Source organism: Mauremys reevesii, unplaced genomic scaffold (assembly GCF_016161935.1).
Source record: "Mauremys reevesii isolate NIE-2019 unplaced genomic scaffold, ASM1616193v1 Contig6, whole genome shotgun sequence".
In the NCBI taxonomy this organism is placed as follows: Eukaryota; Metazoa; Chordata; order Testudines; family Geoemydidae; genus Mauremys; species Mauremys reevesii.
Genome location: NW_024100873.1, coordinates 324,006 through 350,623, shown reverse-complemented (window position 1 = coordinate 350,623; position 26,618 = coordinate 324,006). Strand labels below are relative to the sequence as shown.

At 52.9% G+C, this 26,618-nt stretch overlaps 2 protein-coding genes across 2 annotated transcripts in view; one reads left to right on the top strand and one right to left on the bottom strand.

Annotated features, from left to right (window-relative positions):
• Positions 1-26,618, bottom strand: part of LOC120394448 (C-type lectin domain family 2 member B-like) — a 1,239,960-nt gene that overhangs the window by 1,074,431 nt on the left and 138,911 nt on the right. The gene's annotated exons all lie outside the window — the stretch shown is intronic.
• Positions 16,643-26,570, top strand: LOC120394445 (C-type lectin domain family 2 member D-like). Its single transcript, XM_039518677.1, has 5 exons — positions 16,643-16,786; positions 21,017-21,139; positions 24,264-24,445; positions 25,526-25,629; positions 25,849-26,570. The coding sequence occupies exons 1-5, from the start codon at positions 16,708-16,710 to the stop codon at positions 25,997-25,999; spliced, it is 639 nt and encodes a 212-aa protein (XP_039374611.1). The 5' UTR covers positions 16,643-16,707; the 3' UTR covers positions 26,000-26,570.

Here is a 26,618-nt window from a genome sequence, read left to right as displayed (position 1 = left end):
TGCACAGTAAAGTTTCAAAGTTGTATTAAGTCAATGTTCAGGTGTAGACTTTTGAAAGAACATCCATAATGCTTTGTCCATTCCTGAGGTGTTCGCAACTCTGAGGTCCTATTGTAATGGGCGGGGTGTGTGTGTGTGGGGGGGGGGCAGGCCTTACAAAGTGGGGTGCTATGACTGAGTGCCGCACAAGCACCAGCCAGAGCAGCCCCAGGCCAATCAGAGCGAGCAGGGCGGGTGCAGGCCCCCAGTAGAACCAGATTGATTTGAGGTTCTGAACAGCTGACTCGGTTCCCAGAAACATGCGGTTACCCAACCTGCAGCTACTCCCCAAATTGTTTCCTGTTATTACACTGCTGCATGCTCTGCGTGCAGCCCCCGCACCCCCGCCAAGTGCTGGGAGGGGGAACCCGTGGCTGGTATTGTCACCTGCGGTTCAAGGCTCGGGGCTGTCAGCCAATCACGGGGCACAGGCGAGTGTTCAGGGCTGTATAAAAAGCTCTGCAGAGCTGTGCCGCTGCCTGCTGCTGCTGCTGCTGTGTGCTTCCTCGCCGCCCAGAGTTGGGTGAGTGGCCCTTATATTGGGGGTGGGACACCTGGACTCTTGGGGGCGGGGAGGAAGAGATGCGACTCCCGAAGGGGAGCAGGAGGGGAGGAGGAAGAGACATGGCCCCGGAGTGGGAGGGGGGTAAGAGAGACAGGCCTTGGTTGTTGAGCCTTTAGGGTGGAATCAGGTCACATCTTTTCGAGCTTTTCTCTGCATCCCCAAGGCCTGGAACTGTAGCTTTGTTTTAAATGGAAGCTGAGATTCCCCTGTAACTGCTTGGCCCTGGGAGCTGGGCTTTTGAAAACACCAAATATCATAAGACTTATAACATGGAGAGACTTGGCAACACAGGTGAGACCTTACAGCAGCCTAGGGGATTTAGATCCATAATTATCAGAGGGGTAGCCGTGTTAGTCTGGATCTGTAAAAGCAACAAAGAATCCTGTGGCACCTTATAGACTAACAGACGTTCTGCAGCATGAGCTTTTGTGGGTGAATACCCACTTCTTCAGATGCAAGTGGTGGAAATTTCCAGGGGCAGGTTTATATATGCAAGCAAGAAGCAAGCTAGAGATAACGAGGTTAGTTCAATCAGGGAGGATGAGGCCCTGTTCTAGCAGTTGAGGTGTGAAAACCAAGGGAGGAGAAACTGGTTCTGTAATTGGCAAGCCATTCACAGTCTTTGTTTAATCCTGAGCTGATGGTGTCAAATTTGCAGATGAACTGGAGCTCAGCAGTTTCTCTTTGAAGTCTGGTCCTGAAGTTTTTTTGCTGCAGGATGGCCACCTTAAGATCTGCTATTGTGTGGCCAGGGAGGTTGAAGTGTTCTCCTACAGGTTTTTGTATATTGCCATTCCTAATATCTGATTTGTGTCCATTTATCCTTTTCCTTAGAGACTGTCCAGTTTGGCCGATGTACATAGCAGAGGGGCATTGCTGGCATATGATGGCCTATATTACATTGGTGGACGTGCAGGTGAATGAACCGGTGATGGTGTGGCTGATCTGGTTAGGTCCTGCATGCAACAAACCTCGATGCCAACTCTGCCCACATATCTACACCAGTAACACCATCACAGGACCTAACCAGATCAGCCACACCATCACCGGTTCATTCACCTGCACGTCCACCAATGTAATATATGCCATCATATGCCAGCAATGCCCCTCTGCTATGTACATCGGCCAAACTGGACAGTCTCTAAGGAAAAGGATAAATGGACACAAATCAGATATTAGGAATGGCAATATACAAAAACCTGTAGGAGAACACTTCAACCTCCCTGGCCACACAATAGCAGATCTTAAGGTGGCCATCCTGCAGCAAAAAAACTTCAGGACCAGACTTCAAAGAGAAACTGCTGAGCTCCAGTTTATCTGCAAATTTGACACCATCAGCTCAGGATTAAACAAAGACTGTGAATGGCTTGCCAATTACAGAACCAGTTTCTCCTCCCTTGGTTTTCACACCTCAACTGCTAGAACAGGGCCTCATCCTCCCTGATTGAACTAACCTCGTTATCTCTAGCTTGCTTCTTGCTTGCATATATAAACCTGCCCCTGGAAATTTCCACCACTTGCATCTGAAGAAGTGGGTATTCACCCACGAAAGCTCATGCTGCAGAACGTCTGTTAGTCTATAAGGTGCCACAGGATCCATAATTATCTGCATAGTAGTGGTGTCTGGGACCTGGCGGAGCTTAGGGCCCTGTTGTGCGCTTGTCTTTCTGTCTGTAACTAAAATTGAGTTTCGGACACATCTTTCCTTTAAATAGCTGTGCTTTCTGACACCCCCTCCCCATTATCTTCACCAGAAGAATATTTTTTTTGGCGCAGAGACGGGTCTGTAGACCTGCGTCTCTTCCTTTGTCATGTTTCTTAGGCTATGTCTACACTACCCGCGTTACAATGTGTCCGCAGTAGCACTGTGATGTGGACAGTGTAGACACGCTGTATCGCCGGGGGAGAGCTCTCCTGGCGATAACCCCCACCCCCACCCCAATAGCTTTCACCCCTGAACGACAAAAGTTTTAGTGCTGAAAGTGGCAGTGTAGACACAGCCCTACTAGTGGCAAAAACATCCCTACTCAATGCCTTCTTTTTCATAAGGATTTAGCTTTCTGAAGAGGATGATCCCTTTCAAATTCAGTTTCCCTTGGGATGAGGGGTGTGGGGAAGATAAGCCGGCAGGAGCAGTGTGTTTCTCTCTCTCTTTTCCCCAGGTGCAGGGTAAAGTGCCCACCAGGATCCTGAGAGCAAACAGAGATTTTGATTTCTACTGAAGTGGTTGCTGGTTTGTATGTTGCAGTGGGGAACAATAAAGCAGTGTCTATACTGGCAATTTCAGTGCTAACACTTTTGTCACTCAGCGGTGTGAACACCCCCCACCCCGTCCAGCTGACAAAAGTTTTAGCGCTGAAAAGCGCCAGTATTGACAGCGCTTTATCGTTCAGGGTGGTTTTGTTTTATCGCCGGGAGAGCTCGCTCCTGGTGATAAAGTACAGCTACACGGCACTGCAGCTGCGGTGCCGTAAGGTGCACTGTGTAGCCATAGCCTAAAAGAAGGTGGGTCTTCAGGATGCCTGAGTTCTTTACCCAGATGTGGGGGAGTGAAGTCTAGTGGTCAGAGCACCCATTTTAAACCCAGCCCTGGGAGAAAGTTGTCTAATGGTTAAAATAGAGGAGTGAGTCAGGATGCCTGGGTTCTGTTCCTAGTGCTGCTACTGACTATGTGAACATGGCAGGGCGTTGGTTAGTGCCTCTGCCTTAATTTCATCCTCTGTGAAATGGGTGTAAACATGCTCACCCAAAGCATCTTGTGATCCTTGGATAATCGGTTCTGTATAAAAGCAAAGAATCTATAATCCATTAATGTTTGCAAAGTCCTTGGAACTGCTGGGAGTCGCACAAAACACAGTTCTGGTCTTGATTGAGGAGGGGGCTGTGCTGTGTAAAGCTGACACCTAATGGACACTCTCAGCATTGCAGCAGGATGATGGGGACCAGTAATACAGGCTGCCAGGTGTCACTCACTGCATTACATTAGTACTGTGCCATTATGCAGGCCCCATTAGTGAAGCTACGGCTGCAGATTCCTTGCAGAGCTCCACCTCTTACACTAGCAGCAGGGGCCTGCCAGGAGAACAGAGCACTCTATGTTATTAACCGTGAGCTCATCCCAGAGACTAATCACTGGAGTTGGCAAGAAAGGAGAGAAGCAGCACGCATGCTGATTTTTAGTGGCACTCTGCTGCCAGCTGGGGTCCCGGCCACCGGCCCCGCAGAGGCCGCTGCCTGCCTGGATGGTTGGAACCCCTGCAATTTACTGTAATTTAAGGTTTTGCCAGCCATGGGGTGGCGGACGGAACCCCAGACTGGCAGCGGGCTAAGCCGCTCAGTCCTCTGCCGGTCTGGGGTTTAGTCCCCCGGCACGCGAAACCTTAAATTACCGTAAATAAATGAAGACTTAGCACACCACTTCTCAAAGGTTGCCAACCCCTGGTCTAGTGGCTAGATTGGCACAGACTGTTATGATCTGTGTAAGGTAGGTAGGCTCTGCATTGGATTCAACCAGGAGCAACTCCCCTCTTTTCTTTTGGGTAGATAGAGGGGAGATCTGGGCAGCGGTGGGCAAAGCTGGGTGTCAGGAGGCAGGGGTTATTGCAACACCCTGTCTCTGGGGATGAACACAAGAGTTTTAGATTTTGGATGGGGCCAGCCAGCCCCCCCAGCAACCCCATGGAAAGGGGACCCTTTCAGCCCTGCTGCTCCAAGCCCTTCACTGGTGGCTCCCACTCCTTGGATGTCTATGGGGCCAAGTCTCTCCTCTCAATCCCTCCACCTAGGGTGACCAGACAGCAAGTGTGAAAAATCAGGACAGGGAGTAGGGGGTAATAGGAGCCTATATAAGAAAAAGACCCAACAATCAGGACTGTCCCTATAAAATTGTATCAGAGGGGTAGCCGTGCTAGTCTGGTTCTGTAGAAGCAGCAAAGAATCCTGTGGCACCTTATAGACTAGCAGATGTTTTGCAGCATGAGCTTTCGTGGGTGAATACCCACTTCTTCGGATGCAATTTCCACTGCTTGCATCCGAAGAAGTGGGTATTCACCCACGAAAGCTCATGCTGCAAAACGTCTGTTAGTCTATAAGGTGCCACAGGATTCTTTGCTGCTCCTATAAAATTGGGACATCTGGTCACCCTACCTCCACCCTACCTCAGCTTTTCTCATCTGCACCCCAGATCCCCTGCCCCAGGGGTCTCTCGAGGGCTGAGTCCTTTGCTTTTAACCAGCTACATCTCTGCCTCTCTGGGTGTGTGGGGGGTGGAATTTCTCCCTTCTCCCAGCACCTTGTTGAGCCCAGTAACTGGTGTTTGGCTGAGGCACGTCTCCACTCTATTTGCAAGGGGAGCTGAGCTCTTTTCACACCCTGGCCCCTGTAATGGGTGCTGGGCCGGTCTGAAAATCCAGGCTGTGGTGCAGTGTGGAGAAATCGGCCTGGAAATCACCCAGCAGCGACCCCCCCCGCCCCCCCAGCCCACTCTCCCTGTGAGGAACCTGCTAAGTAAGAAACTCCCTCCCCGCTGCACATCCCCGTCCCCGGGCCAGCGAGGAGGAAGGACCCAGACCCAGGGTGTGGCCGGGTCTTGGGAAAACAGCAGCAGGGAAGCCAGGCGCCGCGGGAGAAATCCCCGGGGAGCTGCGGACCGAGCAGGCTGCGGGGGCGGGGAGCAGGGTGGTGAGTTGGTTCCAGCCCAAGAGGAGGCGGCTCCAGTCTCGACTATAACCCGCTCCCGGCTCCGCATTGATTCATTGTTTCCAGCCGCCGTTTGGGGTTGTGAACAGAAGCGCTGCAAGCCCGGGCCGGGTGAGAGGTGACGGGACGGGACCAGGGCTCTGAGCGTCTCCCCGCTCCGGGCTGGGTGAGAGGGGACCGGACCGGACCGGACCAGGGCTCTGAGCTTCTCTGCGCTCCGCTCCGCACCGGGCTGGGTGGCAGGTGCGGGCGCTCAGTTCTCGGGGCTGGGCGGGGCGGGAATGTATTTGTTTGGGGGAACCAGGCTGGGGCAGGTGGATGGGGCGGGGTGGGGGGCTGGTAACCAGGCTGGCTGGGTTTGTTTTCCGGAGGCAAACCAGGGTGGGGGGCAGGTCGGATCTTTTTTGGGCGGGAGGGGGGGGCACAGCGAGCTACCTGGAAAAGGAGCATGGCAGAGCCCCCACCCTCTGTCCCTGCGGCAGAGACCCCCCCCCCCGTGTTCCTGTGGGAGCGAGGGACAGCCCCCCCCGCGGTCCCTGATGAGCTGCGTGGGGAATGACAGGGCTCGTCACGATCGTTTTTCCTGATTGCTACAGTTTTCACACCCCCACCCCCCGGTCATGATTTGATTCGGTGGGGCAGGGCAGAGACCCAGGGCTGGGAGTGCGATCGTGTCTGAAACATGGTGCTGCGGAGGGGACCCGCCACTGCCGTAGGAGCCACTCAGCAGCCGATTTGGCCAGGGGCAAGTTTCTGTAACTGAAATTGAGTTTTGGGCACATCTTTCCTGTAAACAGCTGCGCTCTCTGACCCCTCCCGCCCCGTTATCTGCGCGAGAAGAATCTTTTCCTGGCGCAGAGCCGGGTCTGTAGACCTGCATCTCTTCTAGCAAAACCATCCCTGCTCAACCCCCTTTTTTTCATGGGGACTTCGCTCTCTGAAGAGGACAATCACTTTGAAATTCAGTTCCCTGGGGATGAGGGGTGTGGGGAAGATAAGCCGGCAGGAGCAGTGTGTTTCTCCCTCTTCCCCAGGTGCAGGGTAAAGTGCCCACGAGGATCCTGAGAGCAAACAGAGAATCTGATTTCTACAGAAGAGGTTGCTGGTTTGTATGTTGCGGTGGGGGAGGTACTGTCCCACTTTGTGGCTCAGGCTGTGTCTACACTGGCAATTTCAGCGCTAACACGTTTGTTGCTCAGGGATGTGAAAAAACACCCCCCAAGTGACATAAGTTTTAGCGCTGAAAAGCACCAGTAGAGACAGCGCTTTATCGCTGGGAGCCATGCTCCGGGCTATGAAGCTCCCATACCTAGTTCAGGACAGTTTTGTTTTGTCACCGGGAGAGCTCAGTCCCGCTGATAAAATGCAACTACACAGCACACCTTACAGCACTGCAGCTGCAGCGCCCTCAGGTGTGGTGTGTAGACATAGTAAAAGCAGCAAAGAATCCTGTGGCACCTTATAGACTAACAGATGTTCTGCAGCATGAGCTTTTGTGGGTGGTATATATTGTCATCAAATTTGAAATAGTTGTGTGTGAGGATCTTGTTAGTTACCATCCTTATCCTTGTACATCCAACAAAACATCCTTATTCGTTATCCTGCCATCTGCTCTTCATCTTTACAGTAGGTCAATGTGTACCTGGACCATTTTAAGGTTGAAGGAGGGGGATGTGCCGTGTAATGTCTCCACTAGGTGTTGGCTCTTGGCATTGCAGCAGGATGATGGGGACCAGTAATACAGGCTGCCAGGTGTCACTCACTGCATTACATTATTACTGTGCCATCAAGAGAAGCATCAGGAGAGGAAATGAGGGGGAAGAGCAAGCCTCCAATATGGCTGGTGAGCTGTGCTGGCCAGCTGCAGGCCCCATGAGTGGAGCTAGGGCTGCAGATGCCTTGCAGAGCTCCACCACTTACACTGGCAGCAAGGGCTTGCCTGGAGAACAGAGCACTCTATTTTATTGATGGTGAGCTCATCCCAGAGACTAATCACTGGAGTTGGCAAGAAAGAGAGAAGTGAGAGGAAGGATCACAGAATGGGCCAGCAGCTACAGTGACTGAAGCCAGTAATTCTCAATGTTACTGTTATTTATTTGGTTACTTAAGTGCATAAAAAGGGCCAGGGGGAGAGATCATATCCTGATCTCTAACAACTCTCCTCCTGTGGCCACCCCTCTTATTCCCACAGAATCAGTACTCAGTGCACAGGGTGGGTACATTTAAATCAAGGTGACTTAAATCACTGAGTGGAAAGCCTTGACTTAAATTATTTATTTTAATCAACTTTTCTGAGTAGTCTGGGCCTGCTCTCTCCTCCTGCTGCTGCTCACAGTCTCCTGCTAGGGTGAGGCTGGTAGGGGAGATCCCGGGTGTCAGAGTTATCACCCCATGTCGGAGTTATTGTTGCAGGCTCTCTGCAGACAGAGGCCAGAAAAATTAGTCTGCTACCTTTGTATTACTGTATTAAGCTGCATATTCCTATGCTAAAAATGTTACCATCCCATAAAGGTGTTTAAAAGTTAAAGGTAATTGCTACTAGTTAAATCTAACCAAGTCGCTAATAAAGGTGTCTTCTACCTTCAGTAACATTATGAAGTAATTAAAAAAAAATCTTTCTACATTAAAATACTTACATTCAGCTCAGCCTGTTAATTTCAGCTCATGCCAGCGACCAAACAGCAGCAACAGAACAGTTTAAACAAATCAAAACAAGAATAAAAAGGGAGCAACCACTTTGCCTGGCCCTGCTTCTGCGACACATCAATGGAACTTTGGTTTTGTTTAGCCATAAACCCATTTTTCTATCAAAAAGTTTTGACAGAAAATACTTAATCAGTCCTACTTAAGATTTCTCTGCAAAAAAGTAACCGGAGTAACCATTTATTGTTTGCTTGTGCTCTGCTTAGGTTTTATTCTTATTAATAAAATATTAATAACTGTCTGCCATTATGGAGTCCCCTAGGGTATGCAAAGATCCACTTGTGTGGTATTAGTGCTGCTGTTCTTGGAGCTCAGGTGTTAGCTGCACTAGCAGAGACCGTGGCGAGATGATTCGGCAGATCTCGATTATAAAGAGAGACACAGGCTTGGTTTGGTGGAGAAGGTACTCGGCAGGTTTGTCGCTGACAAAGTGCCCTGGCTCAATGTTACAGGTACCCTGGGGCATGCCCCCAACAAGGTATCAGCTCAATCAACATATTATAACACTGTCCCCTAGGCCGCTACAAAGATGCTCCTCCTATGACTTCTCCTTTTATACATTGATACAAAAAAATGCATATTATACTCTAGATATTCGGCATGCATCCAATGAAGTGGGTTTTAGCCCACAAAAGCTTATGCCCAAATAAATTTGTTAGTCATTAAGGCGCCACAAGTTCTCCTGTTCTTTTTGCTGATACAGACTAACAAGCTACCACTCTGAAACTCTAGATATTGTTAGTTATCATCCTTATCCTTGTACATCCAACAAAACATCCTCATGCATTATCCTGCCATCCCCTCTTTATCTTTACAAGGGGTCTGGGTCTTCCTGGACCATCTCTTAGGAATGTGTTTACCATAGGCGTGCGCATGGGGTGTGCTGGGTGTGCCCAGGCACCCCTTAATGCAGGGGTGGGCGAATGGCCCCACTCCCTGGCGTGGCAAGCCGCGGGGTCTGCATTCCCGGGCCGGAGCACCTGGCCGAATGCAGCAAGTTGCCGGCCCCTCCCCCCCTCTGGAGCTATGCCGCCGCGTGCAGCGCTCTGGGGGCCGGGGCTGCACACTCCCGCGGGGCAGTGTTTGGCTCCCCGGGAAGTCAGACACACTCCTCCCATGCAGCCGAGTGCACAGCGCTCTGGGGGCCGGGGCTGCGCACTCCTGCGGGGCAGCGTTTGGCTCCGTGGGGAGGCTAGGAGCCTCATCTCATGGTAAGGGGTCCGGGGCCATGGGGGTTGGATAAGGGGTGCGGACAGCCAGGGGACAGGGTGGGTTGGATAGGGGGTGGGTGGTTCGGGAGCAGGGGGTATTGGATGGGGCATGGGAGTCCCAGGGGTTCTCAGGGGGCGGGTGGTGGATAGGGGTCAGGGCAGTCTGAGGACAGGGAGCAAGGAAGGTCTTGGGGGGGCAGTTAGTGGGAGGGGTCTCTGGAGGGGGTGGTCAGGGGAGAAGGAGCTGGGGAGGGAGTTGCATGAGTCAGGAGTTCTGGGGGGGGGCTGTCAGGAGGTAGGGGTGTGGAGAGGGATTGGGGAGGCAGGGAGCAGGGGTTGGATGGGTCGGGAGTCCTGGGGATCCTGTCAGGGGGCGGGGAGTGGTTGGATGGGTCGGGAGTCCTGGGGATCCTGTCAGGGGGCGGGGAGTGGTTGGATAGGCATGGGAGTCCCGGGGGTCTGTCTGGGGGCAAGGGTGTGGATAAGGGTCGGGGCAGTCAGGGGACAGGTAGGGTTCTAGGGGGGCAGTCAGGGGACAAGGAGCAGAGGGTTCTGGGGGGGGGAAGTCAGTGGGTGGGAGTGGATGGGGGTGGGACTAGGGCAGGGGCGGGGCTCCCTGGGTGCACACCCTAATGAAATGGGCTGCGCATGCCTATGGTGTTTACATAGTTACTTGAGAACTCTGTGTTTCTGCACCATCCTCTCAGGTCAGGAACTTGCTTTCCTGGTTAGCTGACACCTTGTGTGTTGTTGTTCTGCCAAAGCCTAGTCTGGTTCATACTCTTAGTTATGTCTACGGTTCCAGCAAGACCTACAGTGTGACTAAAACAGTGTGTAGGGAGCAGTGCTAGGGGTCGCTTTCCTGAGTTAGCATTAATAGAGCAATAGATTCAACCTACCAATCTGTGCTTCTCCAAACTATTAGTAATTTGGGGGATAAAATTACCTCATGATCAACACCTTAAAACAGCCCTTTCATTGCATCCAAAAGCACCGCAGAACTCCTTCCAATGGATTATTGACTTGATCCTCAGGACATGGGTCTATCGCAGGAGTGGGTGGGTGAAGTTCTGTGGCCTGCAATGGTCCCTTCTAGCTTTAAAGTCTGAGCTTTGCTTAACAACTTTCTGTTACTTCCTTTGCAGGAACGTTCCTGGGGCCTATGGACAGACTCTCACTGAGCACTGACTGATCAGATAAGTATTGTCCAGTCGCTCACCTCAGCTCAAACTCTAATCCCAGTCTTGGTTCTCTGTAGGTACCATGGATTCTTTAGAGGATCTTTCTGCTCTCTCCCCTCAGGTTCAGCTCAGAGACCAGCTCATCATTCGTCCCAGGAAATGACAGTCAGTTTCACTACTGGGGAGGATTAGGCTGCCCATCGTCTGCTGGGACATCTGATAGCTTAGGAAGGGGTCAGGAATCACATAAATAGACGGGAATCAGGTGAGTGGCTTCCCTTCGGAATGACCCCAGGGATTCAGGCCTGGCTGCTCTGGTGAAGGTTACAAACCAGTTCACTCTGTAGCTCCCCTGTTCTCCTGAGTTTGTTGATTTCCCAGAGCTGGGAGGGAGCAAGGCCTAGATCTTCAACGGTATTTAGGCGTTTAACCCAAAATCTGGAGGGCTGTTTCAGTTTGATCCCAGTAGTGAGCCTGCCTAGTAGATGGAGAGGGGCCCCCCAGCTGGAAGGAGGTTCTCTGGCTGTGAGCTCCTCTCTCCATGAGTAGCTGTGAGCACGAGGTGAAGCTACAGCTGGTCGTAGGGTTCAGGTGTTCTCAGCCTAGGAGGGTTGTGAACGGCTGTCAAACAGCTGCATTGGTACCTCTCTACTTGAGAGCGGGGTCCCAGCTAGACAGCAGGTCTCAAGGGTTGGGGTCCCTGGTATGGAAAAAGGTGATAAACGTGTCATGGTGATAACCCTGCATCTGTCCAAGTAATGAGAGAGCAGGAGCAAGTCTATTCGTGAGTGGGATTGATCAGGGCCACATTATCGACTCAGACTAGGGCCCTGGCTCCTGGAGTCATGTGATTACCTCAGACTGTTTTTTGTTTTTTTTTGCATCTCAAAGGGGTGTTAACCCCAAAACCTGCTGTTGGGGAGCCCCTCCCCCATCAAGACCACTCCAGTAAAGGACTCTGCATGTGGCAGGAGGGGACGAGTGCACCATCTCCTTGCCCTCTTCATTCCCCTGCATCATGGGAAGAAAGTGGTGCCCAGACCCTGGAGTGGGAATTATGGACTTTTGTGAACCCTGCAAGCAAGGGGAGATGCTGGGAAGAGGACTGTGGCCCAGGAAGGGCGAAGGGCTTGTGTTGTTTTGTTTGGATTCTCACTTATCCCAGAAGAGGGAGGACACTTGTTGCCATAGAGACTGTGGAGAGCTACACGGAATTTATTACCCAACTGCTGAGGGGAAACTGAGGCATGGCCAGAGTTAAACTGAGGAACAGGCTCACCGGCTGCCAGGCCAGGTAAGGGCCTCTTCCAGAACCCAGTCACTGAGAACTGGTGGCTGTGTGGATTATTTTGATGCAGAGTTTTATGGTGCTTTGCAAGGTGGTGGCATCAAACTGTGTTCAGGTTATTGTACCCACCGTCCCCATGGGATCTGTGTGCTAGCTAAGTGGTGTGACTAGCACCTGTCTGTGCTGCCCATCCTCCGCAGTATCTGAGCATCCTCTGTGGGAATCAGTGTTTTCCTTTGTCTCTGTTTCCCTCCCCAGAAGGAGAACTGCCTGTCTCACTTTACTGTTCTGTACTGACACTCTTCACTGTGGTGTCTATGCACCTCCCATGTAAAATCAATAGTTAGACCCTTAGTGGTCTTCATGGAGTCTCCTGCACTCTTCCCTTTTGAGGTAAAACTCTGCGTGGGGCACGTTTTGGCTTTTTTTGAACTGGTTGGTTGGCTCGTTTCAGAGTTTTTTGTTCTGTTATTGGGGGGGTGTCAGTGTTGAGTGTCGTCATTGTTACGGGGCTTCCCCTCTGCTTGTTGGGGATTCTGTGGCTGGGCACTGCTGCACCTGGACCTTCCTCAGTGTCTGCTAGTGAACTGACACCTTTAGTTGAAATGTAGCAGCCTGGTACAGGGACACTCTGTGCTCCTTGTGCTGAGTTTGCTGATGAACGTAAGAAAGGCCAAACTGGGTCAGACCAATGGTCCGCACAGCCCTGTATCCTGTCTTCAGAGTGTGGCTGTTGCTAGATGCTTCAGAGGAATGAACAGAACAGGGCAATTATTGAATGACCTGTCCAGTCCCAGCATCTGGCAATCAGAGGCTTAGGGACTCCCAGCATGGGGCTGTGCCCCGACCATCTTGGCTGATGGCCATTGATGGACCCATCCTCCATGAATGTATCTAACTCTTTTTTGAACCCAGTTATAGTGTTGGCCTTCACAATTTCCCCTGGCCATGAGTTCCACAGGTTGACTATGCGTTGTGTGAAGTAGTTCCTTAGATTTGTTTTTAACTTGCTGCCTGTAACGTCATTGCATGACCTCTGGTTCTAGTATTATGCAAAGGGGTAAATAATAGGTTTTCTCTAACATTCAGGATTTTATAGACCCCTGTCATAGCCCCCGAGTTGTCTCTTCTTTTTTTTTTCCCCAAGCTGAACAATCCCAGTCTTTTTAATCTCTCCTCATATGGAAGCTGTTCCACACCCCCGTCATTTTTGTCACCCTTCTCTGTACCATTTCCAGTTCTAAAATATCACTTTTGAGATGGAGCTGCCAGAGTTGCATGCAGTATGGAAGGTGTGTGTCGGGGGGGGGGGGGTGGGCCTGGATTTATATAGTGGCATTGTGATAAGACAGAAAATATCTCTCCCGTTCCTAACAGGCTGTTAGCTGGTTTGACGGCCGCTGCTCAGTGTAGTTAGTTCTTTGAAATCATCCACTCAGTGACTCCAAGATCTTTCCTGAGCGGTAACAGCTCATTTACCCCCCAGCATTGGCTCTGTGCAGCTGGGATTGTTTTCCAACCTGCCTCCTCTTCCCCAGCCTGCACAGACAGCGGGCTGGGGGCGGGGAAGGCGGGTTCTGCATCCCGCAGTGCGGGCCCTGGCTTGTCCCCCGGGTCAGGTTCTCCCTGGTGGGAGCGAGGCAGGACCGTCCTTCCTGGTGCGGGGACTCCGCTACGAGCGCCGATTGGCTCTGCTCTGACTTGGAGCCAATCAGAAAGGGGGTGGGAGGGTCCGGCCTCGCTTTGGGGCGGGTCACTTCCTGGGGGCTGCGCGCGCAGGCGGTTGTTGTTCTGCGCAGGCTCCAGATCTGCCAGGTCTCGGGCCGCCGGCTCGGGTCTCAGGTGAGGGCCGGGCCGGGCCGCGCGTGTGTCCGAGCCGGGTCTGGGATGGGCTGAGTCAGCTCCAGGGACGCGGCTACTCCCAGCCCCCTCCCCCCCCCCAAACCTTTGGCTTCGGCGGCTGGCGGGTTGGCAGCGCAGCCGGCCGGAGATAGCGGGGCTGGGGCTGCAGCATCTGTCGCAGCTGCCGGTTTCCCTCGGGGGGGGGCGGGAGCAGGGCCCCACCGGAGGCTGGAGGGGGGTTGCCGCTATTCTCCCCCCCCCCAATCATGGCGGCAGCTCAGAGGGGAAGGAAAGCGGACACGGGCTCTGCGCGGGGCACCGGGACTTCCGGAGCGATGGCGGCTCTTGGTGTGGGAGGGGAACTGCCCCGAGCTCCCCGCGGAGGAACACGGGCCCGGCCCAGCGACCTCTGCGGCGGCCGCGGGGAGCTCAGCCCGGGACTAGGGGGAGGAGCAGATGAGCGCGGGGCAGGACATGCAGCTGTAGCCCTGGGTGTGTGTAACCGGGAGCCCAAACCCTCCCCCCCCACCCCACCTGGTCCCAGAGCTCTCAGTGCGGGGAGGGGGAGTCTGCCCCTCCCCCCGAACCCATGCAGAGCCCCCCCCACACCTCGCCCCCAGAGCTGTCACTGCGTGGGGGTGGGCTGACGTCCCTCCAAGCCCTACACCGGGATAGTCAATAGGCGAACCACGGACCAATCAGACACTTTTGAATGGACTGTGAAATCTTTTTATTTACTTATTATCATTACAGGTGGTGGTGGTGGTGTTTTTTTTTGGTATTATTTTATCTGGCATCTGGATCTTTACTGGACCTTGACAAAAAATGACAGACCACCCCTGCCCTATGCAGAGCCGCCCCATCCCACTTCCAGAGTTGTCAGTGCAGGGGGGGAGTGAAACCCACCAGCCCCATGCAAATCTCCAACCCTCAGATCTGTCAGTGTTTGGGTGGGAGGGATGAAGGCAGATTGACTTAAATTAACCAGATTTTAAATTTCCACTGTTAATCATGGTTTAACGCAGCAAGTAGGTACCTCCACTTAAACAGACAGTTTTCATCTAATTTGCCATTTTTACTTTTTAGTTTTCTTAAAGGGAGGCTGATTCTCATAAACTGATAACCATTAAAATCTTTAGATCTACATCTAAATAAAGCTTTTACAGTAAATTTGGTATTTTTTCTTAACCAGGAGGATGCACCATATCTAGACACATTAATTGCTTAAATAATATAGCTACATGTACAAGTATTCAGATTTTCAAATTTTAATTTTTGTGCATTTTTTTTGTTTTTGGTCAAGCTTTATTTGGATGGAACTCAGAATTCAATTAAACTTAAATTCAGCATTTAAATTTTTTTAATAAAAATACCTTTTAAATATGCTGGATACGTTAGGGGGAAAAACGGTTCTCAAAACATGTTTTGCATTTAAAACGGATTACTTAAAGTCATGTATCCTGCCCATGATCAGGGATCCTAGCTGCTATGATGATATAAATAAATAAAAAGGTAATAAATACCTGTAGTTAGTGAATTGAACTGATTGTTTTTAGTCACCAGGGGTGGGATTAGCAAAAGTACTTGATTGCCTAAATCCCAGTATCGACTCTGCTTCAATCCACAAAACTTCTGACAAACCTGATAGGCCCCTAAACTCACTTGGCACCTAAGTTTATGAGACTAAAAGTTCTCTAGGTGTCTTTTTTAGCCTTTGAGGATATGCATTGTTGCCTCGTGTGACTCATCTGGACGTCTCATGTGATGACCTAACCACTGGACTAGATATAATGTGGCACCTCCTCTTTCTCTGGCTTTTATAGTCAATAGCCTCCCTGTGGTGTGGATCTAGGTGCCTATCGCTGAGAGAGGGGCAGAGGTTAGGACACACCCCACTGGTCAGCATCTCCCATTGGTTGGCTTAAGTGGCTCCCCACCTAACATGTTGGCTCCCCAGTCATTTGATAGGAGCCTGTGGGCCTAAATCAGCTTTGTGGATCACTATGGTGTTTCTTGGATTTTCTAGCCGCCTACAAGCTAGGAGCTGTGGGGCAATGCCTGAGTCCTGTGTGACTCCCGCTCCATGTTCGTTAAGACTTTCGAGCAGTGGCTCTCAGCCCATGTACCATTGTGGGCAGCATCCAATACTACCTGTATGGCCCTGAGGATGTCACATGGGTTGCAGCCGTGTGCTGATTGGCCTGCAGGTTGAGAACCAAGGCTCTAAAGCTCCCCTTCTCACACCTAGTTTTCATCCATAGATTGGAAGAGCAAAACAAGCTTTGCTGCTTTTTCAGCTCCCAATCGGTTTCTTACCTTTTGAATAAACTGAAATGAAGAGAATAGTCTCTCTGTACCTGCACAAGAGGCTACTGCTGTCCAAAGCTGCTTTAGCAAACTGTCACCGGTGCGTAGCCAGTGACTGGCACCACTTCAGTGGCCTGACTTCCTTCAAGACTTCACCAGCAAACATGTTCTGCTGGAATATTATTCCTTCTAATTTAAGTTATTTTAATGGATTATAATAAGTTTAGGCCATAACATACTGTTATTTCAAGTTTAATTTTAAATTGGTTTCTTTTAAAACCGTATTTATTTAAATAAAATTTAAACCACTGATTTTTATCCAACCAGGGGGGTGGGGAAGACTGTGTCCCTTAGAGCCCTTCCAAGGTGCTGTGTCTGTGCCCCTCCCAAAGCTGCACATCAAACTCGCCCCCCTCCAACTTCCCAGAGTTGCCAGTGCAGGGGGAGGCACTACGCACAGCTCTGCATTGTGTACCAGGGCACACCAGACATAAAAGGCATGTGCACATCCCTGCCTGCACCCCACATCCAGTGTTTTCCCTCTCCTGCCCAGCTCCGAATTGAGGAGTGAGAGGAAATGGGGAATCTTCAATGAGGGGCCTGATGACATCGGACGGGGTTGGTTACTGCACTATTCGTGCTCTGGGCTTTTGTTCTGATGAATGGGGGATGGGACACCACAAACAAACCCTCTGACCCTTATGCTGTCCTGACTGTGTCATTGCAGATTCTGGGTCAGCTGGGAGAGGAGCCAAAGCCGGGGACACTGCACTGGCTGGAGCTGACTCTGCCATGGCTGCTAGAGCCATTTCTTGCAACTGGCTCCAAGCTGATCAGAGTCCAGCACCCACCGCTGCCTCCCTGAGAAGAGAGATGGGGAACTGGGCGGAAGCAGATCCCCCTGGACAGCCTCTTAACAGCTCCATAGACTTGAAGAGTGGAGAAGAACCAGGTAACTGGAGCTTCCCTGCCTAGGAACAGGCTGGAGGGAGGAGATGCCTTTCAGGGGTGGGTGTAGCTGTCTTTCCTCCTCCTCCTTCCCCCATCCCTGCCCAATGCAGCAGGGGCTGTATTGCTCCAATGGACTCGGCTCGTGCAGCACGTGCTCTCTTGTGTGACAGTTGAACGTATGGTTTTTAGGACTGTACGTGTTCTATCCCCTTGAAAACGTTTGGCTCACGTCTCCCTGGGTCGCTCCTGTCACTGCTCTTTCCTTCTGGTTGTTTGTCCTTCCAGTGTGTGAGCTGAGGTGTTTGCACTCATAACCCATGCAGAGCCCTGCCTTCGTGCATGGCCAGGAACAGGTGTAGCTGCCTGTGGCCACAGCACATTCATTTGTGTTTTGCCAGTGAATGTATCATGCCCTCAGATGTGGCTCTGGGCACTAGGGAAGAGGATTTGCTAAGACTGAACTCCAGCAGGGGTTCCCTGGATTTACACTCCCTGGGACACAGGTGCTCTTCCAATGTTCCTGCCAACATTTGGTTGTTAATTATGGCAACTCTGGATATTTCATGTTAACCATATAAATGCTCCAACCCTTTAACTTTCCTAAATTCTTTTTATCAATTTCCTGTGACAGTGAGTTCCGCAGTCTAATTATACATTGGGTGGAAAAAATAGTTCCTTTCCCAACTATTTAATCTAATTGAATATCCCTGTCACATGGTCTGCACAGGTTTTCACTCTATGCCTGTGTTGGCTTTCTTCGGTGCTTCACCTAGCTGCAGAGCCCAGGTCACCCACTCCCAGCCACCATAGCCACCCATTCGAAAGTCCCCAGGGATGCATCTGGGTCATCTGTGGGGCCCATCTTGCAGAGCTCCACCCTGGCATCCTGGTCCTGTCCCCCAGTGCTAGACTCACCACCTTTTGGAAGATCTGTTGGGTCACTGACTGTTCCCTGATAACGTCTTGGAGTATCTGCTGTTGGTCTGCCTGCCATATCATCAGGGCCTGTCGTTCTGACTGTTGGGACTGTTGCATTTCCTGCACCGTGGTCACCAGCCACTTTAGGGTCTCCTCCATGCTGGCAGCCACTATTAACGATGGCTAGGAGGATCCTGGACAAGCCCCCAGTGTCACAGGGTCTGCACAGGTTTCCACTCTCATGCCTGGGCCCTGTGTTGGCTGGTTAAAATAGAGTCCCCACATCACCTTCGGTGCTTCACCCTCGTGTCTTTATTTACAGTGCAACAGTGTTATCTCCCCTTCCCCCCCAACAGCTATCCCCAGTCAGACCCTCCCAGGGTCTCCTGGCCCATGAGGCTCCTTTCCTTTGGTGAGGCAACAGAGATGTAACCCTCCCAGGCTAGCCTCCTGACTGAGCTTTCCTCAGGGCTTTTATAGCCCTCCTCAGCCCAGCTGTCGCTACTTAACTCAACTCATAGCAGTGAGCCAGCCCTCATCTAGGCCTGCAGCTGGGCTCTCTGCTGACTACCTGGCCTCCCTATCAGACATTAGGGCTTTAGCCAGCATTTTAGCAGGGCATTCAAGGGATTTACCCCTGCCCTGCCACGATCCTCTTGTGACGTTACTGACATAACCTGTGACCATATAGATCATTGTTGCAACCACTGTTATATATTTGCAGCCAATATTGTACAAAGGGTGTCATGTAAGGTGTCTATAGAAAGCATGATCATAACCAGCAAATCATAACCCATCTGTGTGTGTGAATTTTTGTAGTTGAAGTTATAAATATTGGCTACATACTTGTATATCAAGGTGTTTTGATTCTAAGAAGCCTCAGTAAAACATTTGGTCAGCTAACTCTTGAGAAGGGACTAATCTCAGTAAGTGCCCAATCAAGAAACACTTAAGAGACAGTGAACCTTGGGCGATGCCAATCCACATCTGAGCTTTCCTGAAACGGTTCAAACTAGCACATAAACCAGGGCTAGGCAACCTATGGCACATGTGCCGAAGGCGGCACGCGAGCTGATTTTCAGTGGCACTCACACTGACTGGGTCCTGGCCACCGGTCCAGGGGGCTCTGCGTTTTAAATTAATTTTAAATGAAGCTTCTTAAACATTTAAAGAACCTTATATACTTTACATGCAACAATAGTTTAGTTATATATTATAGACTTATAGAAAGAGACTTTCTACAAACGTTAAAATGTATTTCCGGCACGGGAAACCTTAAATTAGAGTGAACAAATGAAGACTCAGCACACCACTTCCGAAAGGTTGCCAACCCCTGATGTAAACAATGGCTTCAGCCTGCAAAGGAGTTGTGCATGGACATATGACTTGCCCATGTGACTCCAGATGCCATCTTGCTGCTGGAATTTTCCACAGTAAGAACAAAGAGATGTCCTCCAAGGCAGAGAGTATTAAAAGCCCTGGAAACTCCTCCATCTTGTCTTCCCTCCTGCTTCATACCTCTAGAGGGACTTTGTACAAACTGAAGCTCTGAACAAAGGACTGAATGTCCCATCCCAGCTGTGGATGTAATCCAGAGACTTGATTTGAACCTGCAGTTTATTCCATCACTGCTACAAGCCTGAACCAAGAACGTTGCCATTACTGTATGTAATTGATTCCATTTAATCAATTCTAGGTCTCATCTATGTTTTCTTTTATGAATAAACCTTTAGATTTTAGATGCTAAAGGATTGGTGACAGTGATTTGTGGGTAAGATCTGACTTGTATATTGACCTGGGTCTGGGGCTTGGTCCTTTGGGATCGGGAGAACCTTTTTTCTTTTACTGGGATATTGGTTTCCATAATCATTTGTCCCCATAACGAGTGGCACTGGTGGGGATACTGGGAAACTGGAGTGTCTAAGGGAATTGCCTGTGTGACTTGTGATTAGCCAGTGGGGTAAGACCAAAGTCCTCTCTGTTTGGCTGGTTTGGTTTGCCTTGGTGTGCAAAGGAACCTCAGCCTGGGGCTGTAACTGCCCTGTTCTGAGCAATTTGTCCTGAATTGACACTCTCAGTTGGGTCCCACCAAAGGGCATCATTGTTACACCCCTTGCTCTTGTGTTACAAGACAGGGAGAACAAAGGGAAAGTGATAACTACCCCTTTAAGGGACAGGCAGGAGGCTACATCCAGTGGTGAGCTGGAGCCGGTTCCCACAGGTTCTCAAGAACTGGTTGCTAAAATTAGACCTCTGTGGAGAACCGGTTGTTAAAGGGCCAGGAGGTGGGCAAAGAACTCCAGTCCGCAGGCCGAATCATCCTGTAGCTCCCAGGATTCCCAGCTGGGGAGGCTGAGGCTCCCCGGGCCCCTCCCCTGCTTCCTCCCAGCTGCAGCGGGGCCAGCCGCCGGCACCAGCTGGGCAGCTCAGCTGAGCTCAGGAGTTGTCCTGCTGCTTTTTGAGTGGCCCGGCATGATGGTGGTGGGGCAGCTGCAAGCTCCAGGGCTGGCCAGAGGGGAGGGGGCAAGTGGGGCAGTTGGACCAGGCCCTGCAGGGGCCCCCGGCCCCATGAGTATGTCTCCCCCCACCCCGACCCCCTTAAATCAGAACTTTTTCTAGGGAACCGGTTGTTAAGATTTTGGCTGCTCATCACTGGCTACATCTGCCTCAGATGTAATCAAGGCAGGCCCATCCCATTAAGCATACTGCTGCCAATCAAGGGAAATTAAGGAGGGGTGCACCCACAGTACCACACCAGGCCACAAGAGGGCGTGCAGGGACTGTTCACAGCTTTATCACCAGAAGCTCCCAGTTTGCCTTCTGCCCCATCTGTTATTGCCTAGACTGTTTATCCTGTCCCCTCTCAGTCACCTCCATCTATGGTGAACAATCCCAGGCTTTTCAAACTCTTGTCATGGATTTTCCAGGCCCCTGGTCATCCTCCATCCTCCTCTGAATTCTGCAGGGTCCTTTCTGGGGATTAATTGAACTGGTGGTTTGGGGAGTGATGTTCTCCTTTGCAGTCTGAAGGGGAGTTTGAGTTAATATTTGTGTCGAGCGCTGAGACAGAACCATTTAAGACGTCAAAATAAATATCTGGTGTGTGTCAGATCAGAGCCTGATGGCAAATAATTCTGATTTGAGTCAGGATAGCTCGGTGGTTTGAGCATTGGCCTGCTAAACCCAGGGTTGTGAGTTCAATCCTTGAGGGGGGCATTAAGGAACTGGAGTTTCAAAAAAAAAATATTAGCAGGGGGTTGGACTAGATGATCTCCTGAGATCCCTTCCAACCCTGATATTCTATGATTAACAGGTTTTGGTCATCCAGCTAATTCCAGCTCCAGGAAACCTGCAGTATGGGATCGTCCAGCTGCCTTCAGAGCCATAATCATGGTTACAATGGTCGTCATCATTGCCCTAGTAGCAGCTTTGATAGGTAAGTTCCCAACACCCGATGATTCAGTCTCTGGGTGTGGAGCTTTCTTCCTTCGTGGCTCACAGCTCCACCTCATCTCTCCGCTGACCTCTCTGCTTTAGCAGTCAGGTCAGACAGGAGCCTCTCTAGGCTCTTTCATGCCCCCCCACTCCCTTCCATTGTCGTACCTGAGAGTATCACAGACACTAACGGATTTCTCCGCACACCCCTGTGAGGCAGGGACGTGTCCTTGTCCTTGTTTTGTGGCGGGGGAGCCCAGGCACCGGGGCTGGTTCCACAAAGGGCACTAAAGGGTCGAAGTTCCCATTTCAGGCACCCTGTGATCTGCCAACCGGGGGGCACCTGAGCTCACCTGGGGATGACACTTTTGCTGTAGAAGTTCCCTCAGCGCTTCTTGTTCTGCCTCTGGGCGTGTGCTGCTGCTTGGCCCTTGGCACCCAGAGGCCTGTCGTACCCGTGGGGCGGGATCTGGCAGGTGTGCTTAGGCTGCCGGCCTCTGTGAAACAGGTGGGGGACAAGGAGACCCCCCCCACCCTTAACCCTGCCCCAGTGGTAGGGCCCTTCCCTGGGATTTGAAACCCCAGTTCCAGTCCCCTCTGTCTGAGGGGAGACAGGATCTGAATTGGGGTTGCCCAACCCACGGGTGTGCCCAGCCACTGTGCTGTGGGACTGTCTGATGGGGAGGGGTGGGGGGGTCTCAGTATTTCCTGCTGATGTTGTTCCACTTTGATTTAATTGAATAATTAAATATTAATTGGGCCAGAGAGTTAGAATCCCTGTGATCTAGTGAGTAGGGCGCCCACCTGAGTTGTGGGACCCCCTGTTCTCCAATCCCTGCTCACCAGGAGAGGGGGACTGAAGCAGGGTCTCACGTCGGTGAGAGCCCTGCCAGTGGGTTAAAGGTGATCAGGAGGTCGTCTTCTCACCACCACCCCAGCCATTTTCAGTGGATTTGGGCACTTGCTGCTGCACTCACTCCAAGAAGTGACTTAGGTACCTGACTCCAGGGCTGGGGTCCCTGCTGCAGGTTGTTAGCAGGGCTGGGCCCTCCCTGCAGCCGGGCTGAGCTCTGAGAGGGGCAGGGCGTAGGGCACAGGCCTTGTCACTGTCTCCTATTGGCTGGCTTGAGCAGCCCCTGTCTAGCGAGCTGGCTGTTGTGGAGCCCGTTTTTAGGCACCGCTCCCCACCCCCATTCACTGTGTGGGACACCCGGGCACCCAGCTCAGGCCTTGTGGGTCCCATTGTTGTTCCAGGGGTTTCCTAGACTAGTAAAAGTTCAGTGTTGGCAAACGCCTCCGTCCCTTTGTGGATCCGGCCTCAGGGACTTGCCCTGGGTCAGGCAGGGAGTCTGGCAGAGCTTGGAACTGAATCCAGATCTCCTGAGCCCCAGTCATCCAGGGCAGCGAACACAAGACAGTCGCTCTTTTCCGATTCCAGCCCCTCTGTTGCTCCCTTTTACACTCAGAGACTTTCTCTTCACACCTGTTTGCATTGATGGACTGACACGGATCCAGTGTCCGATCATCACTGAGCAGCGTAACTTGTCTGCAGCTCAGGGCTTTGAGGTTACAGGCCTGGCCTCATCTTCCTGCCGCCCTTCCCCTGGCTGTCCCCACAGCAGGGCTGGCAGGGGCTACAGCATCGCTGGTGTGAGATTTATTCAGCTGTGGGGGGGAGCCCCCATCTCTGCTGTGGTGCTGCTGAGAATTTAACCCCCGGGGTCAGGGATCTCCAAAGGGAAGGCTCCCCAGGGGCGTTAAACTTGGCCAGTTGGTGCGTACGGGATGTGCGATTACAGGCTATTTCCATTCAGTGTGAGAGTCACTCTATTGTGCGGCAAGGTGTGGGGTTATCAGTGGGGCGCTGGAGGATTTAGCAGCTGGGCGAGGGGTCTGGGTGCTGCTCGCTGGGGTTACTAGGAGATGCTCTCACTGCCCCCACATTCCCCTCAGTGTAGTCACACGTTGCAGGCTGCGTTCCAGGGGATCTGAGGCTTTGATACACGAGATGGGTGAGGAGGGAAACCCGCTCAGAGAGGCTGTTAGATCTGAGGGCCCCTCGTCTTCAAGGTGTCCTTGTCTGGGGCCCAGCAGGTCTGGCAGCTTCTCTGCTGCCGCCTGCTGGTGTTTTGGGGGCTCTGAACTTCTAACATTCTGCCGCTGCCTATTGTACCTGCTCCCATGGGATCAGTCACAGAAATGACCCGCTCAGTGTTCACCCTGCGCTGCCTCCTGGACCGAGCTGCCCAGCTCTGTAGATGTGGCTGTGGAAGGTGTGAGCACATGACACTGCCCTTAGCCTGTACGAGAATCCATGTGCTGGGCAGCAGGAGCGTGGGACCTGCTGGGGGGGCGGGGGGAGGGAGAGTATCCGTGCAGGAACTGTGGCCCCTCCCCCACTCCTTTCCCCCCAGGGCCGGTGGAGTGTCTGGGGCTCCCCACAGCAGCCCAGGTTCCCTGGGTGGCTCTTACCACACCCCGGCTCTGGCTTCTGGCCTGGCCAGGTGTCGGGGACTCAGAAGGGAAGAGGAGCGTGGGGGGGCGGGGGCATTGGTGGGAGGAGGGGAGCTAAGGCCCAGCTCAGCCCCCCACGAGGCTGATGTCGCTAACAGGGGCTGCGCATCATGGCAGGGGAGCTGATTCCCTCTCAGCTCCCCGGCCGTGAAGCGCAGCCCCTGCCGCCGCCAGCACCGTGCCTGCCCGAGGCTCTACGCCCAGGTTAACAAGTGGGCAGGCCTGGCCCTCCCATGTTAAAACATGGGGGAGGAGGGGAATGGCCCCCCCGTTACCACCCCAGTTCCAGCCCCCCTGCCAGACACACTCCTCCCTTGCTCTCACCTTCCCCATTCCCTTGGCTGCACACTCTGCACATCCCCAGCCCGATGGGGGCTTGGCCTGGTTGGCCTCTGGCGCTGCCGCAGTGTGTGTGTCATAACAAACTCCAGCCACGCTGCGTGTCGGGTTGCTGGGCCGTGGCCTCTGGTGCAGCTGCTGCTGGCCACTCTCAGCCTGGCCCGTCTCTCCCATCAGTCTGATCCCGTCGGGCAGTTCTTGTTTCTGCCCCTGCTCGTTCTCCACAGAGATGAGATGGGACGAGCTCTCCCCTTGTGCTTTGTGTTTTCTAGTGGTAACATCTAAGCAGCCTCCTCCATGCCCCCCTGCTGCCCCCTGGTGCCCGGACGGCTGGATCCGGATCCAAGGGAAATGTTACTATTTTTCTAAGGCCGAAGGGAACTGGACCTACAGTCAGAGCTTCTGCTCGTCACACTCTGCCTCCCTGGCCGGGATTGAGAGTCCGCAGAAGCTGGTGAGAAGCCGGTTAGATGCTTTGTGCCAAGCCCAGCGATCGCTGGCACCACAGACAGGGCTGGAGTCAGGCTGGGCTCAGCCCCTGTAGGGCAGAGAGGTAGGGCCGCCCAGAGAATTCCGGGGGCCCGGGGTCTTCGGTGGCGGGGGGCCCCCGCTCAGGGGCGGCTCTAGACTCCAGCGCGCCAAGCAGGCGCGTGGGGCGGCCCTTTCCCTGGGGGGCGTCTTCCCGCGGCTCCGGAGCCCGGGACGAGCGGAGCTGCCACAGGCATGACTGCGGCGGGTGCCGTGGTCCCGCGGTTCCGGTTGACCTGCCGCAGTCATGCCTGCGGGAGCTCAACCGGAGCCGCGGGAAGACGGGAAACACTCCAGGGGCCCCGGAAAACACTCGTGGGGGCCCCTGCGGGACGCGGGGCCTGGGGCAAATTGCCCCTCTTGCCCCCCCCTCTGGGCGGCCCTGCAGAGAGGAGCCCGGGTGCCTCCCAGGCTGGGCAGCCAGAGTCAGTGCGGTTCTGGCAGCTGAATCCTGGCTGGACCTGGGGCTCCAGCCCCTCGACCCTGCATCTGCCAGAGCCCAGGTGGGAGACTCGTCCTGTGCAGAGCTGGGCCGGCTCAGTCAGTTCCTGGCCAATGGGCTGCCTGGGGCTGCAAGGGATGAGAACCTGCCTCCCCCCCCCCCCCGCCCCAGCTCAGCCCAGCCCCGCCCCAGGGTTCCCTCATGGGTGGGGCAGGGGGAATCCAGCTGCAGGTGAGGTCTGCTTTAGGCCTCTTCCCCTCAGGTGCCCTGCCCTGGTGGCAGGGGTCTGTCTACCCTCCCCCTGCAGCTCCCTCTCCCTCCTGGCCCTGCTGTGCTCTGAGAAGGGGCTGCTGGGCGGACAGTGACCTTACAGCTCAATTTCTGCTTCAGCCAGTAGGTGCCACAGCCCCAAAAAAGAGGAGGGGGGAGGGTGAAGGGTTAATACTTATCTGATCCCTTCACCCAGTAACCATGGAAGAGGCCTCTAGAAATCCCCTGCAGCCCAAGGTGGGGAGCAGCAGAGTCAGGGCCTAACACAGCTGATGCTTTTATTGGGTTTCTAAGGGTTCCCTGCTGCCATACGAAGGCAAACTGGACCACTGGATCGGCCTCCGGAAGGACACGGGCCAGGTCTGGAAATGGGCCAACGGGACCGAGTTTGACCATCGGTGAGTCTCTTTTTCTCTGCGTTGGTCAGAGGCTCTGGAAATGCCCCACTGGCTGCTTTAACTTCCCCTCCTGACGGGAGTGGGGCCTGGTGCTGGTGCAGGGAGGGGGGATCCAGAGGGGCTGTGAGTGCAGCAGCCCCCCCTCCCTGACTTGGGGTGTCACCCCCGGTCTGTGCCTGGCACACACTGACTCTAGCTTCAATTGCTTCTGGGTTACAGGTTTGAAATACACGGAGGAGCAGACTGTGTGTGCCTGGATGAAGATCTCACTGTCACCACGTCAAGCTGCAGCAGACCAAGAAAATGGATCTGCAGTAAACCTGATACCCCTGCGAAGGGAGAGGAGGGAGCAGTGGGAGGGGATTCGTGAACTCAAGAGAATTGGAGACCAGCTGTGACAAAGCCTTGTTCTAGTCCCCTCCATGCTGCAGCCTGGTTCCCTGTTTCTTAGCCTGTCTCCAGGGTTTGTCCAGTCCTAGTCATCAATTACCCTAATGCTGGGTGCCCAGACAGCAAATGTGAAAAATTGGGACGGGGGTGGAGGGTAATAGGAGCCTATATAAGGAAAGACCCAAAAATCAGGACTATCCCTATAAAATTGGAACATCTGGTCACCCTACCTAATGCTGGGATCTGTGACCCTTCTCTCAGGGAGACTGTCACAGTAACTGGATCTCTATTCCACCTCCATCAGGTCAGGACTTGTCTCCAGCCCCCCCTGTCCCTGGGCAGGGACCTCATCCCACTCCCTGACCAGGGCACTTGAACTGCACAGCTCCCTTCCGTACACTGTGATATCCCCAGCAAGCCAGTCTGGCTAAAAGCCAGCGCCTGCCCTTTGCTTCCACTCTGAGCACAATGCCCATCCTGATCCCACTGTTATAAGCTAGAACACGGCCCTTTCTTGGCTGATTATTTATTCTAGGTCAAAAGCATTAAGGAGAAAATGGATAAAAATCACGAAAAGGTCCCCCACACTAAAGATACCA